The sequence below is a fragment of the Ochotona princeps genome, chromosome 31 (assembly GCF_030435755.1).
Source record: "Ochotona princeps isolate mOchPri1 chromosome 31, mOchPri1.hap1, whole genome shotgun sequence".
NCBI lineage: Eukaryota > Metazoa > Chordata > Mammalia > Lagomorpha > Ochotonidae > Ochotona > Ochotona princeps.
This window is the reverse complement of record NC_080862.1, coordinates 1,728,938-1,743,157: the sequence shown is the minus strand read 5'-3', so window position 1 is coordinate 1,743,157 and position 14,220 is coordinate 1,728,938. Positions and strand designations below refer to the sequence as shown.

General features: G+C 50.1%; 1 protein-coding gene across 1 annotated transcript in view; it reads left to right on the top strand.

Annotated features, from left to right (window-relative positions):
• The window catches only part of CEMIP2 (cell migration inducing hyaluronidase 2), a 69,734-nt gene that overhangs the window by 19,596 nt on the left and 35,918 nt on the right, over window positions 1–14,220 (top strand). The window contains exons 4-10 of the mRNA XM_058657282.1: window positions 227–788; window positions 5,065–5,234; window positions 9,693–9,881; window positions 10,784–10,953; window positions 12,178–12,387; window positions 12,669–12,874; window positions 13,010–13,079. Of these exons, the coding sequence (XP_058513265.1) occupies window positions 227–788; window positions 5,065–5,234; window positions 9,693–9,881; window positions 10,784–10,953; window positions 12,178–12,387; window positions 12,669–12,874; window positions 13,010–13,079 (1,577 nt within the window). The remainder of the gene's footprint in view (window positions 1–226; window positions 789–5,064; window positions 5,235–9,692; window positions 9,882–10,783; window positions 10,954–12,177; window positions 12,388–12,668; window positions 12,875–13,009; window positions 13,080–14,220) is intronic.

The following is a 14,220-nucleotide window of genomic DNA, read 5'->3' as shown; positions in this document are numbered from 1 at the left end:
GCTTTCTAGGAATGATTTACCTCGAAGCCGACTGGGTTAAGATTCATCCTTGTCGGTCTGTATAGGTTCAGACAAAGGCTGGCTCTTCATGTTTTTTTCTTGACTGTGTTGTGGAAGCTACTTTGATTTCCTGGACCCAAAATTCTTTGTCCCAGCTTGGTGGAAGTGTGCGTTCACCCCACAGAGTGATGTATAAGTCGGCTTACTGTAGCATTGTTCCCTGCAGGCCTGCTTGTATTTGGGGATGATAAAGAGGGATCCGGAAGCATCACTCTGAGGACTCGTCACATCCTTATCCAGGATGGTGGGGCGCTTCATATTGGAGCAGAAAAATGCCGCTATAAAGCCAAAGCGACGATTGCCTTGTACGGCAAGTCAGACGAAGGCGAAAGTATGCCAACATTTGGCCAAAAGTTTATTGGTGTGGAAGCCGGCGGGACACTGGAGCTGCACGGGGCACAGAAGACAACGTGGACGTTGTTGGCGAGGACGCTGCATTCCTCGGGCTTGCCTTTCGGGTCCTACAGCTTTGAGAAGGACTTCTCCAGGGGCCTCAACGTGAGGGTCATTGACCAAGACACGGCCAAAATTTTGGACAGTGTGAAGTTTGACACCCACGAATACCACAATGAGAGCAGGCGACTTCAGGAGTTCCTGCGGTTACAGGAGCCAGGGCGGATTGTGGCCATAGCTGTTGGAGATTCCGCAGCCAAAAGCCTCTTACAAGGAACCATCCAGGTGATACAGGACCGGTTGGGAAGTAAGCTGATCCAGGGCCTGGGTTACAGGTAGGACCTCTCCCTCATCGGCACAGCTGTGTCTCGGAGTGTTTGCGGGGGGAAGCGCAGGGCACCCCGCCCGGTGAGAACATCCGTGGATACCACCACGGTGGCTCTGGTTGTCCTTGGCTGTGAACGTGAGATTGTAGAACAGGGTTTGGTAGGCAAAGGTTCTAGTGTTGGCTTTGGTGTGTGAAGTCCTTTGTGAACTGAAAGTGTTGGGCTGGTGAAAATGGACTGCTGAGGAAGGGGCAGGTCGTTGCAGGGCAGCCTGCCACAGCAGCGGCTCCACGAGCGCAGAAATCCCTGCTTGGCTTCAGCACCTGTCTTAAAAATCCCAACAGAACATGCACAGGGTTTTTTTTTTCCTTTTTTTTGGGGGGGTGGGGGGTTCTTTTCATGCTATTTTGGTTTTGCTTCTTAGACTGGTGCAGGTCTGTGGAATCTTGGCAGAAATAAAAGTTGGAGAGCTTGGCAGTTCATACAGATAGTAGAATTTATTTCTACTTTTATGGTGTCTGCCATGTTGTAATTATTCATGATTTCCTGATGTGGTCCTGTGTCTGCAGGAAGTAGCTGGTTCAACATTCAACTCAAAAAAACAGAAGTTTTAATTCTGCTGAATGTTCTTAATAAAATAGAATATCGCAGCGAATCCACACGCTGAATGTTCTAGCCCTTTTTTGATGCTAGGGTGTTGGCATGAAATTCTACCTGTTTAAAAATTGCGGAGTAAGTAAGTAATTGTGGTGTAAGAAGACAAAAATTAATGATGAGAAATAAGTAGATTGATGAAGACATTGTGACCCATTCTTTATTTTTATTTGTAAATTCTTTTTATTGATTTGAGAGACGAAAGAGTCTAAGCTGCTGATTTATTCCCCGCATGCCACAGAGCCACGAGCCAGCAGCTGAACGTGTGGGTAACTCAGGCTCCTTTCAGTCCTCCTGGGGTTTCCGTTAGCATAAGGGGGAGCTGGGAGCAGCATGTGAATCAGGCACTCTGACGTGGGCCGTGGGCGTCTTATCCAACGTGTGGACCACCAGGCCGAATACCTGCCCATGTCACGTCCTGGGTAGAGACCCATGATGAGCACACATGCAGACACCTGCTACTGTTACAGGAGCTGGAGCGGAAGTAGCCCGACTGACCTGAGGAATCAGTGCGAGCCTCTCAAAGGCAAGAGATCTGAAGGCAGTGCAGGGATGTGTTGTGCAGCCCGTGGAGAAGGGAGGCCTTCTAGACAGAGGGAATACCATGTGTAAAAACTCGGAGGTTGTTTTTGTTTAGAACATGCAGTACGTAGATGGATAAGTGCATGTTGAGCCTAATGACTTGTCACAGCGTGATGTCTGTGTGACCACCATCCGGGTCACAGAGTAGACTGGCCAGCAGCCCACGATGCCTTCTGTCCGTTATTGTCACAGCATGATGTCTGTGTGACCACCATCCGGGTCACAGAATAGACTGGCCAGCAGCCCACGATGCGTGGAGGAGGGAAGTGGCCGGCTAGGGGGTAGTGTCACAGTTGCTGAGGCAGTCCTGGCCAATGAGGGAAGCCTCTGGCACTGTCTTTTTCCCTCTCTCTCCAGTAACAGACAATGATTTGAGGTAGTGTTTATTTGATGCCTTGTCCTATATGAAGGGTTAGGAGTGAGCTAGGAAGCATGGTTAGCCAGAGAGTAGCTAATCCACGCCGGGCCCTGTGGGATTTCTGAGGGCGGGAGCCTGGTTTGGCTAACTTTCCTCCGTGAATATCCAGCCATCTGTCTGGCCTAGATTACATTTACTGTCAGTGTTTTTTCCCTCCTACATAGGAAGTTGACGCTTTCCTTTCCATGTTTTGAACCAGGAGCTAAAAGGCAAATATCTCTGGCTTTTTGTTCTGGTGCTTTCCCTTTGATTTTGCCTGCAAGCTTGGGCAAGTCCCAAAAGGAAAATGGCATTTTTCAACAGAGGGCTTTCAGTGAAGAGCTGTGTAGTATGGACAACAGCAGGCCTGTGGGGTGGCGACTGCCTGGCTTAAAGCCTAAGAACCCTGGGACAGAGGGCTTCTCAGCCTGGCCCCCCAGCTGCCGGCTATGAGAGCTCCCGATTCCTGGGGCCCTCCTTAGGACAGGATCTGCTCACAGAGCGTGGGACCTCCAGGCCAGGGCATTGCAGTCTCGGTTAACTAGGTCTCCTTTAACTGCGGGACCCTTGGCCGGCAGCAGGAGCATCACCTGGGAACTGGTTAGAATGCAGTTCTCCGGTCCCACGCTACCATTGGCAGGGTGAGGCCAGCAGCCTGTGTAAGAGCACGCTCTCGGGCCCGGCAGCGTGGTCTAGCGGCTAAAGTCCTCGCCTTGAAAGCCCCGGGATCCCATATGGGCGCCGGTTCTAATCCCGGCAGCTCCACTTCCCATCCAGCTCCCTGCTTGTGGCCTGGGAAAGCAGTTGAGGACGGCCCAATGCATTGGGACACTGCACCCACATGGGAGACCTGGAAGAGGTTCCAGGTTCCCGGCTTCGGATTGGCGCGCATCGGCCCGTTGCGGCTCACTTGGGGAGTGGATCATCGGATGGAAGATCTTCCTCTCTGTCTCTCCTCCTCTGTGTATATTTGGCTGTAATAAAAATGAATAAATCTTTAAAAAAAAAAAAAAAAAAAAAAGAGCACGCTCTCCTCCAAGTCATTCTGTTACTTAGGAAAGTTGCAGAGTTCAAGCTCAATGGTGCATGCTCATACCACCTGGGAACAGCTATGTAGCCCTCTGAAAATGTGGTCTTGACTGTATTTGGAAAGGAGGGAAGAAAAACAGAGTCCCTTGCCTGCTAGTTCATTCCCCAAATGCATGCAGCAGCCAGGAGAGGACCAGGCCAAAGCCAAGAGCCAGGAGCTCAGAGCGACCCTCCTGTGGGGATGTCAGGGGCCAGGAGCTCAGAGCGACCCTCCTGTGGGGCCGTCAGGGGCCAGGAGCTCAGAGCGACCCTCCTGTGGGGCCTTCAGGGGCCAGGAGCTCAGAGCGACCCTCCTGTGGTGATGTCAGGGGCCAGGATCTCAGAGCAACCTTCCTGTGGGGCCTTCAGGGGTCAGGAGCTCAGAGCGACCCTCCTGTGGTGATGTCAGGGGCCAGGAGCTCAGAGCAACCTTCCTGTGGGGATGTCAGGGGCCAGGAGCTCAGAGCGACCCTCCTGTGGGGCCGTCGGGCCAGGAACTCAGAGCGACCCTCCTGTGGGGCCGTCAGAGGTCAGGAGCTCAGAGCGACCCTCCTGTGGGGATGTCAGGGGCCAGGAGCTCAGAGCGACCCTCCTGTGGGGCCTTCAGGGGCCCAGGCATGTGGATGTTACCTGCTGCCTCCCAGGGTTGTCAGCGCGAGGGGATGTGTAGGCAGGCTGTGCCTCCAGTGTCGGCTCCGCACCCGGGAGCTTGCAAGCCACAGTGACTCTGGGTCTGGCAGCCTTTAGGGATTCTGATGACCACCCTGTGGTTTCAGAGGGAGTATTTTGAAAAGATCATATAAAGTGGGAATCAAGAAGTTATTTTTGTGCAGCAAACACACACACACATTTATTCAAAAGGCAATATTGCGCACACACGAGAAAGGGCGATGAGAGAAGAGGTATTCTGTTCACTTGTTCCGTCTCCCAAGGACTGTGCCAGCCAGCACCACGAGCATGGAACTCCACCCAAGGCTTCTCTGTGACTAAATCGTGTTCTGCTGCTTTCCCAAGCACAGTAACAGACAGCTGAGTCGGAAGTGGAGTAGCGGAAGCTTGAACTGGTAGTGTTGCTGTGGGATGCTACAGTTGCAGGTCACAGCTTAATGAGCTGTGCCACAATGTTAGCCCCCAGTGCCAAATTTTAAGTTAATGCCTATCAGGAGTCATCAGAGAGGTCCTGAAGAACACATATTTTGAAAAACTGCTTGCATTTCCAAAATCTGTCTTTTAATTTCGGTTTCCTGCAAACTTCGATACTGTGCAGCTGGGTTTTTCTAAGCTTGCAGAGCAGGTGAGGGAGGGCAGGTGACAAAGCCCGAGTGAGCTTTCAGAATGGGGTGTGAGTGAGCGGAGTCCATGCTGAGGCAGGAAGTCCTCGCTGCCCGGTGTGTCACCTGTTGGAGCATGGTGCACACAAGTGTGTTTCCTTTTATGAGGTCAGTTACCCCAGGGTGTGCAGTCGACACCAGTGTGCAAACAGGAAGGCAACAGTTAGGCAGCACCCTGGTGTGACGTATGTGTGAGCGGTTTGGGTCAGGGCCTTGGAAGTAACCCAACACGCGTTCTCTTTCTTCCTTCCAGGCAGGCTTGGGCTTTAGTGGGTGTCATTGATGGGGGAAGCGCTTCTTGCAATGAATCTGTGAGGAACTACGAAAATCATAGCAGTGGTGGGAAGGCTCTTGCCCAGAGAGAATTTTATACGGTGGACGGGCAGAAGTTCTCCGTGACAGCCTATAGCGAATGGATTGAAGGTAGGCCAGCACAAACGCATACTCTTGTGAGATACACTGGTAAGTATTAGGAGGTTTTTGTTTTAAAGAAATGTCTCATTGGGCCTGGCGTGGTAGCCTGGTGGCTAAAGTTCTCGCCTTGTACGTGCTGGGATGCCATTAGGGCACTGGTTTGTGTCCCAGCTGCTCCATTTCCCATCCAGCTCCCTGCTTGTGGCCTGGAAAAGCAGTCATGGATGGGTCAAGGGCTTGGGACCCTGCACCCGTGTGGGAGGCCTGAAAGAGGCTCTTGACTCCTGGCTTCAGATTGGCTCAGCTTCTGCCATTTAGCTGCTGTCAGCTAAACCAACCAGCTGGGCTGCTATGAATATTGGACGTGAAGAATGTTGTTTTTAGCACAGTGCCTGTAGTAAATATTCAATAAATATTATTAGCAGTTTTTTATAATTTTGATCTAATTTTATTTGAAAGGCAGACGGACGGAGAGAGAGCTTTCCTCTGGTTCATTCCTCCAGTGTATCCAACAGCCAAGGCTGTGGGGCACCAGAGCCAGGAGCTGGGAGCTCACCGTCGGAGTCTCCCACCTGGAAGGCGGAGACCCGAATGCCTGCTGCCTCCTGGGTGTGTGTTGTGGGCATCTGGGGCCCAGAGGAGCCAGCACTGCCAGCAGGCACTCTCGGCTGGGGCGTGGGCGTCTCCGCGGCAGCTCAGCTGCTGAACCAGCACCTGCACGCGTGTCAGCTACATCCTGCTGGTGCAGACATGTCTTGGGTTGTATTTTGCATTGTTATTACACAGAGGAAGTCTTTTTGTCTTCAACAAGCTAGTAGAATTTCTGGTTTGCAAAAGTTGTTGCTTCTGACACCTCTTGGGTTTGGGGTGAGGCGATGAGAGCCAGCCTTTGCTTTGTGCCTGCAGGACTGCTGGCACTTCGCGCCCACTGTGGTTGCTCTGGCGAAGAGCCTCTGTGGATGGGAAACATCTATTTTTGGCAGACATGGATCCTTCAGAAAAGTTAGGTGGTCCTGCCTCCAGAAGATTCCAGGCAGGCCCACAGTCAGTGCTTCCCCCATGAGCAGCGTGTCTTCATTTGTACACTGCCGACAACGCCTGGTTCCTGGAGACATCCTCTCACCTCTCACCTCTCACCTCTCACCTCTCACCTCCCTGTCGGGGGATGTTTGTGCTTGCTGTGTCCCGTGTGGCTCCCTTTCTGGAACAGGTGAAAGCTGTCTCCGGGAAGTGGGGAGCATGAGCTTAGTTCCTTTCCCCTTGCAGTTCAGGAGAGCTAATGGGAAATCATCCTGGGCTGGATTTTTTTTTTTTTTTTTGAGGAGAGAGAAAAAAAAGGAATTATGAAATAGTACAGGTCTTTCCTGTGTATACTTCAAACAAAGTGACAACATTAGTGGTAGTCTTTCAAATCAAATCCTCATTTTCTAATTTTTTTTTTTACAGAATTATTGAAATGTAGCACAAAAAAAGATGTTTTAGTGACCTTTTTTTAGAAGAACTGCTCTTTGTTTTGTAGCAGATGTGAAATTGCGGTAGTGATTGTTGCTCAGGTGAGGTTTTTCATGATTCTTGTTCTCTTTTTAATTTTTAAAGTTCATTTGAAAGAGTTAGAGGAAGAAAGATGGGCTAAGGGAGAAACAGGGAGAGAGAATCGTCGTGTGTTACACTGGGTGCCCGGAGCAGGATCGTCATGGGTGGCACAGGGTGCCCGGAGCAGGATCGTCATGGGTGGCACAGGGTGCCCGGAGCAGGATCGTCATGGGTGGCACAGGGTGCCCGGAGCAGGATCGTCATGGGTGGCTCAGGGTGCCCGGAGCAGGATCGTCATGGGTGGCTCAGGGTGCCCGGAGCAGGATCGTCATGGGTGGCTCAGGGTGCCCGGAGCAGGATCGTCATGGGTGGCACAGGGTGCCCGGAGCAGGATCGTCATGGGTGGCACAGGGTGCCCGGAGCAGGATCGTCATGGGTGGCACAGGGTGCCCGGAGCAGGATCGTCATGGGTGGCACAGGGTGCCCAGAACAGGATCCGCTTGGAGGTCCCCAGCAGGGTGGCAGCAGCCCAGGCCTTTGGGCCCGGTCCCACTGCGTTCCTAGGCACATTAGCCAGGAACTGGCTTGCAAGTGGAGCAGCTGGGACGCGAACCTGGCGCTGCCTACTTGGGATGCTGGCATTGCAGCCCATGCCTTTAACATGTTCTTCTACAATGCTGGCCCCTGTCTTTGTTCTTAACTTGCCGCCTGCTTTTATTCTTGGGAAGGCAGTAAAATTAGAGGTTGAGAAAAATGGACTCTGAAAATAGTGAACATTCGATTCTAATCTCTACGGTTTGTTGTTGTTTTTGTTTTTTAATTTTTAGTTATTTGTAAAGCAGAGAGAAAGGCTGGTGGGTTGGAGCCGCTGTTCAGAGTCTGACCTTTCGCACTCTGCTGAATGATGAACGTAACAGTAGCTGGAATGAACGGCGTCTTGGTGAAAGGTCATTGTGAAGTCCCAACAACTGTTAGCCATTGTTACAGTCGCTGACTTACCAGTGTCACTATTGGGATGAAATTCCATTCGGGGCTTTCATAACTAGACTCAAATAAACAAAAATAAGACCACACGTCTTTTGGTGCGTGCTTTTACAGTAGTAGAAAAGTAGGCCTGGTCGAAGTCTGTGAAAATTAGAATCCCAGATTTGCCCCGTTTGGTTTTATCTCAATAGTTAGCTCAAGACTGGGAACATCTCTGTTATGTCTCATTTCTTGCACGAATTTCCCTGCCTTTTTTTAAAAAGGACTTTATTTTTATTTGAGAAACAGATTTACAGAGAAAAGGAGAAACAGAGAGAAAGATCTTCCCGCCACTGGTTCACTTGCCAAATGATCACAATGGCCAGACTGAGCCAGTCTGAAGCCAGGAGCTTCTTCTGGGTCTCTCACGCAGGTGCAGGGTTCCAAGGTTTTGGGCCGTCCTCGACTGCTTTCCCAGGCCCGGGAAGGGAAGGGAGCTGGATGGGAAGTGGAGCAGCAGGGACTAGAACCAGTGCCCATATGGATGCTGGCCCCGCAGACTGAGATTGGCTGGCTATGCAGCCACACCTGATTTTGATGATCCTAACTTGGGGAGGTGTGTTCCTTCACTTAGGTCTCTTTTTCTTAGAGTAAGCATCTCAAAAGCTACCACTGGGGTAGTGTATTATTAATTAGAAGAATTATAGTAAAGTACAGATATTTATTAAACAACTACCTTTGAAATGTGATTTTTTTTTTTACATCAGTGTTAACAAGTAATTTTTCCCTAATTCATACAGGTTTTCATAAAATGAACTTTTAGCCCGTGTCATCTAACCCACAACCTGGGTGTTACACAGTAAGGAAGTGCCCGTATCCTGTGACTTACAGGGAGGCTGCTTCAGCTGTGCACTTCCGATTTGCCTCATTCTGCCTCGGTTTGGAGCTTCAAAGGAGACGTTGGGAGCTCGGAGTCACTCGCTGTCCCCAGATTCTGTAATTCACCTTGTCTTGGACAAGGCGCCTGGTGGGACCGGTGCCCTGTCACGTGACCTCAGGTCCTGGTGCCAAGCATATGCAGGGTATGAACGGTGTCCTGTCACGTGACCTCAGGCCTGGTGCCAAGCATATGCAGGGTGTGTTCATCCGTTCAGCAGGTGCCTGTGTGTCTGGGCAGCAGAGTGAACACAGAAACGAGTGGAGTCTGACTGGCTTCATGGAAGCAGCTCCCAGACTGAGAAAATAGCACGGGAATATTGAAGCCCAGTGGCTTCTAGCGGGGATATTTGGAGAGAATCCCCTTAAATGTATTATTTAAGAGAAAAAGTGGACAGTATCTTAGGCTAAGAACAGATAAAGCCTGTGCTGTAAGGATCCACAGAACAGGTGTCGATTGTGAGAAACCGAGTCTTCTCTAGACAGGATCCTTCCTGTGCCGCCATCTGTAGGCTTCCCCGGCTCGGAAACTGTAGCAAATCTGTGTTGTTTATGAGGGTAGAGAAATGATGACGAATGAAGCGTGGACAAGGGCACACAAAGGAAGGGTTTTCTGGGACACACTGCTGCTCTTGCCGTGAAGCCCGCCTGTGTCCTGGTTCTCTGTGCTTGGATCGGTTGCAAGGCGGAGTTACGCTGCAGACTATGCTGGGCCTGGCAGCGTGGCCTTCAGTGTGATAGGTTCTTGTCATGTGTTAAGATGGTCTGGGACAGCATCAGCACAGTTTGAGCACTCTGTTGGAATGCAGTAGGAGATTTGAGATGACAGAATCTTTTCATGAAAGTGGGAACTTGCGTCCCTTCGTGACGGGGCTCTCGGGACTTCTTGCTCACGTGAACAGGAATCTACGTTTTTGTATTTGATGGTGTTCCACATGGTTACTGTATTGTATTGACCTTAAGTTTTCATTTGCGAATCAGTGAGATTGATGTTAGCTGAAAGAAAGGGTCCAATTGATGCATCTTTTTCGGCAGGTGTTTCTCTTTCCGGTTTCCGGGTGGAGGTCGTTGGTGGAGTGAAGCTTCATCTGCTGGACGATGTCAGCAGCTGGAAGCCTGGAGAGCACATTGTGGTCGCAAGCACAGACTATTCCATGTTCCAGGCGGAGGAGTTCACGCTCGTGCCCTGCCCCGAGTGCAGTCGCTTCCAAGTCAAGGTCAAAGGTAGCAGACGGCTCAGTGTCCTTTTGGGGAAACCTGTGGTTTTTGTGGATTTGATTCTTGTTCTTCTTCCTCCCATTCACCGCCACCATCTTCTTCCTCACCCTCGTGCCTGCCGCTGCTGCCATCCTCCCGTGAAACAACTAACATGGTGATCGGTACCGAAGGTCGCAGCAGTGGACCTGGGCGGCCAAGGGTGTTAGAAAGGAGTAGACGCTGAGCAGGAGTCTTGCTCTGTAGGCGAGGCAGCGGCCAGCTGAGGGCTTTTGTTTCTCAGTTTTGTTAATGAATAAATAAATAAACAAATAAAACAAAACATATGAACTAGCTGAATTGATTTCCCAGGGTCCTTTTAATTTCATCCTTATTCATTTTCCCCTGTTGGATAATAGTAAGCTGAACTGTGTTTTAAAAATGGAAGTCTTCTTCAACTAAGATGAAAAAGAAAATTCTGTGCTTTATAAGTGTCTACTTGGCAAAAAAAAAAAGAAAGAGTTGATTTCACTAATAGTTAAAATGAAACCAAAACAAGTATTTTTTTTTAAAGACTGCATTAGGGGCCCTTAAAAAGTTCTTGGGAAATGTGTATGATGAAAAAGGAGTCTAGTTTTTTCCCTTTTTTTGTGGTACCACAACAGACTTTTCTTTCTTTCTCTCCATGAGCTTTTGGAAGTGCCCTAATATTACCTACCATAGTCTTGTACAGTACTTTTTGTGAAAGACGACGATACAGAAGAGATTCTTCCCATTTTCTGGGTCTGGAAGGATTGCGAACATGCCCTAGGCACTCGCACTAAGCCTCATATACAGGTCGTGTGGGGTTGTACATTGAAGAGTCGTGTCTTCCAGGCAGGTTCCATGCTTCCTTTGTTGTAACGTTCATCCCTCTGGCTCCTGTCCGTCAGAAACCCCTCAGTTCCTGCACATGGGTGAGATCCTCGACGGCGTAGACATGCGAGCGGAGGTTGGAATTCTTACCCGGAATATTGTGATCCAGGGGGAGATGGAGCACTCGTGCTACGCGGAAAACCAGTGCCAGTTCTTCGACTATGACACCTTTGGGGGACATGTCCTGGTAGGTGAAAGGGCTTGTTAATTTCTTTAAAATCCTGGTTGCTAAATACATGTGCTGCTTCTTCAAACTTTTCATTTTCTGTATTTGAGAGGCAGAGAGGGCTGGGGAAGGAAGAAGGAACTCTCCCATCCTCTGGTTCAGTCTCGAATGCCCCCATCAGCTGGACCTTGATCAAACTGAAGCGGGGAGCCGGGAGCTAGTTGGGCTGCTGTGTGGGCGGCAGGGACCCAGGCCCTTGAGCCTGATGACGCTCAGGGTGCACATTCGCAGGAGGCTGGAACTGGGAGCGGAGTTGGGTTCCCGAGAGCCGCCCCTTAACACTTGACTAAAGCAGCTTTAAACTTTTGGAATGACATATGGATATTTAAAAAATCATTTTATGGCTGTTTCAAATGATTATAAGGAGATCTTATATAGCTAAAGAAAAAAGTCATACATTTATTGAGGTCGTCAGGCTGGAATTCAGTCATTTAAAAAGGGGCCAGTGCTATGGTGTAGCCGATGAAAGCTAAAGTCCTCGCCTTGCATGCACTGGGATCCTATATGGGCGCCAGTTCCAATCCTGGCAGCCCCGCTTTCCATCCAGCTCCCTGCCTGTGTCTTGGGAAAGCAATTGAGGATGGCCCAAAGCCTGGGGACCCTGCACCTGTGTGGGAGACCCAGTGGAGGCTCCTGGCTCCTGGCTTTGGAATGGCTCAGCTCTAGCCATTGTGGCCACTTGGGGAGTGAATTAGTGGATGGAAGATCTTTCTCTCTGTTTCCCCTCCTCTCTGTAATCTGACTTTCCAATAAAAATAGATGTGAAAATTATGATTGAAAATCCAGTGTTGAAAAATCTTGAATGTCTAGACTTTGAATTTCAGAGGTATTTTAGAAGAGAAATTAATCTCACGTATTGTTTTAGAAGTTAAATTAATCAAAGGGGAGAGAAGTTACAGAAATGAGGATGAGATGAAATAGAGTGAACGAAAGATTTGAACAGAGTGAGACGCATGAGCAGAAGTGGTGCGTGCAGCCTGCGGAGAACTTCCCTCCCACGGGGGCTGCGTGCGTGGCTCTTGAACGCCTGTGCTTACGGACATGGCGCGTGGCCAGCTGCTGGCAGGGAGCCAGGACAGCAGGGCCCGGAGCACGTGCTGGAAGAGGTGCTCTGTGGAAGTGACCATGTTTGCTGCCCTCTTGCTCTGAGAAGGACAGGTGGACTGTGGTGATTTTGTCTTGCAGATACTGAGGAATTTCTCGTCAGTGCACCTTTCCCACGTGGAGCTGAAGCACATGGGTCAGCAGCAGCTGGGGCGGTACCCGCTGCACTTCCACCTGTGCGGAGACGTGGACGCCAGGGGGGGCTACAGACCCGCGACGTACGTGGACGGACTGTCCATCCATCACAGCTTCTCCCGGTGCATCACGGTGCATGGCACGCACGGCCTGCTGGTAAGGAGCCTCCCCTTGCGTCGAGGCGTGTTGCTCCTTCAGTCTCCTCACTGCTCAACGTCGTGTATCGCCCACATGCTCTGCTCTGCACTGGGAATGCTGTTCTGTTGTTAGCTTTCAGTGACCCTCTTAAGAGACAATAGAACTTTCTGTTTGACTTCGCCTGTTCTGCCAACATTGAAGGCTGCCGTTTGTGTTTCTGCAGAGCATGCTCTACTGAATAGTACTGGCCCGTAAGTTCATCTTGTTACCGATGGCATGATCCACTTGTGTCTCTGCAGATAAAGGACACCATTGGATTTGACACACTGGGTCATTGTTTCTTTCTGGAAGATGGTGTTGAACAGAGAAATACTTTGTTCCACAACCTGGGGCTCCTCACCAAGCCGGGCACCCTCCTCCCTACCGATCGGAACAACTCCATGTGCACCAGCATGCGGGACAAAGTGTTTGGGAACTATGTCCCTGTACCTGCCACTGACTGTATGTGAGTCACTGGGTGGAGGGCAGCACGCACATGGGAGCATCCAGGGCTTTGATTTGCAGGGAAGGTGTTTTAGGGGAAGCTTTTGGTGGGTAGGATTGCATAGGAGGAGTGTTCATCTTCCACATTGCCTTGCAGGGCTGTATCTACTTTCTGGATCGCCCATCCCAACAATCACCTGATCAGTAACGCAGCTGCAGGCTCCCAGGTACCTGCTCCTCAGGCTTTGTCAACGTCTGTGTGTGTCCTTTTAGACACGTGGATGCGATGTCGTACGTGCCAGTGGATGGAAGCTGGCGTTCTTTCTGGTGCTGCTTGTTTAGTTCTGTGCTGACCAGGGTTCTTTTATTGCATCTGCATCCTTGGTCTCAGTTACTGTCCATCTGTCTGATAAGATAGACGCAAAGAAAGCAGAGAGGTGGGGCCATTTCAAGGGTTAAGTCATCTTTAAGGCTCGTTTTTCGTGTCTTCCCTTCAGTGCCTCTGGCTTCTTATGTTCGGGGTTTCCACTGCTGGTGTCGGAGAGCAAAGCCTTGGATATTCTCAGTGGAGATGCGGGCCTGGGTAGGAAGCTGTGATGCTGTCCTGATGGAGGGGCACGTCCTCTTGTTACGCACAGCGTCATCTCGGCTTGGGAATGCCGTCCCTGAGTGAGGCAGTCCACTAACAACGTGTCAGGAGCTAACCATCGGCTTGGGCTAAGACCAGCCTGAGGGCCTTGCAAAGGACGCCCAAGGTCCTTTGGTCTGACCCTGCCAAGGGGGTCACAGGCACGACTCAAAATTCAGTTACTGAGTTGAGAACCTTGTATGGCCTGCGGAGGATGTTGTAAATATCCAAACGGCCCTTTGCAGCAATCAGAGCATGCTCGACCCTGGTTTAAGACTCACATACACGTGAAGATGATTTCTAAGACAACAAATGAACTACTTTTAGGTGGTAAGATGCATTTGAAGAAATGTACACTCATAATTTAAATTTATGATTTAAGACTAATTTATGATATAATTCATCTTTTATTACCTTATGGTAATTATTTTGAAAACTAGAGTATATAAGCAAGGACATTAAAGCAGTAACTTCGTATTTGTGTATCAAAATGATTTCGATATGTAGGTGGGAAAGGTACATACTGGATTATTTCCTAGAGCAGAGTAAAGGCTTTGTGTGGTCTTACTGATGCCATCTCCTGGTCTATGTTGCCAGTCAGCCGATCCAGCAAGGACTCCTTGCAGCTCTGGTAGAAGTCAGGGGCTGAAGGTTAGATTCAGTGTAAGGTGAGGGTACCAGTCACCCTTCCTGGGCTCCTACGGGACCAGAGGAAGCACTCGTGCTCGCCCTGCGTTCCC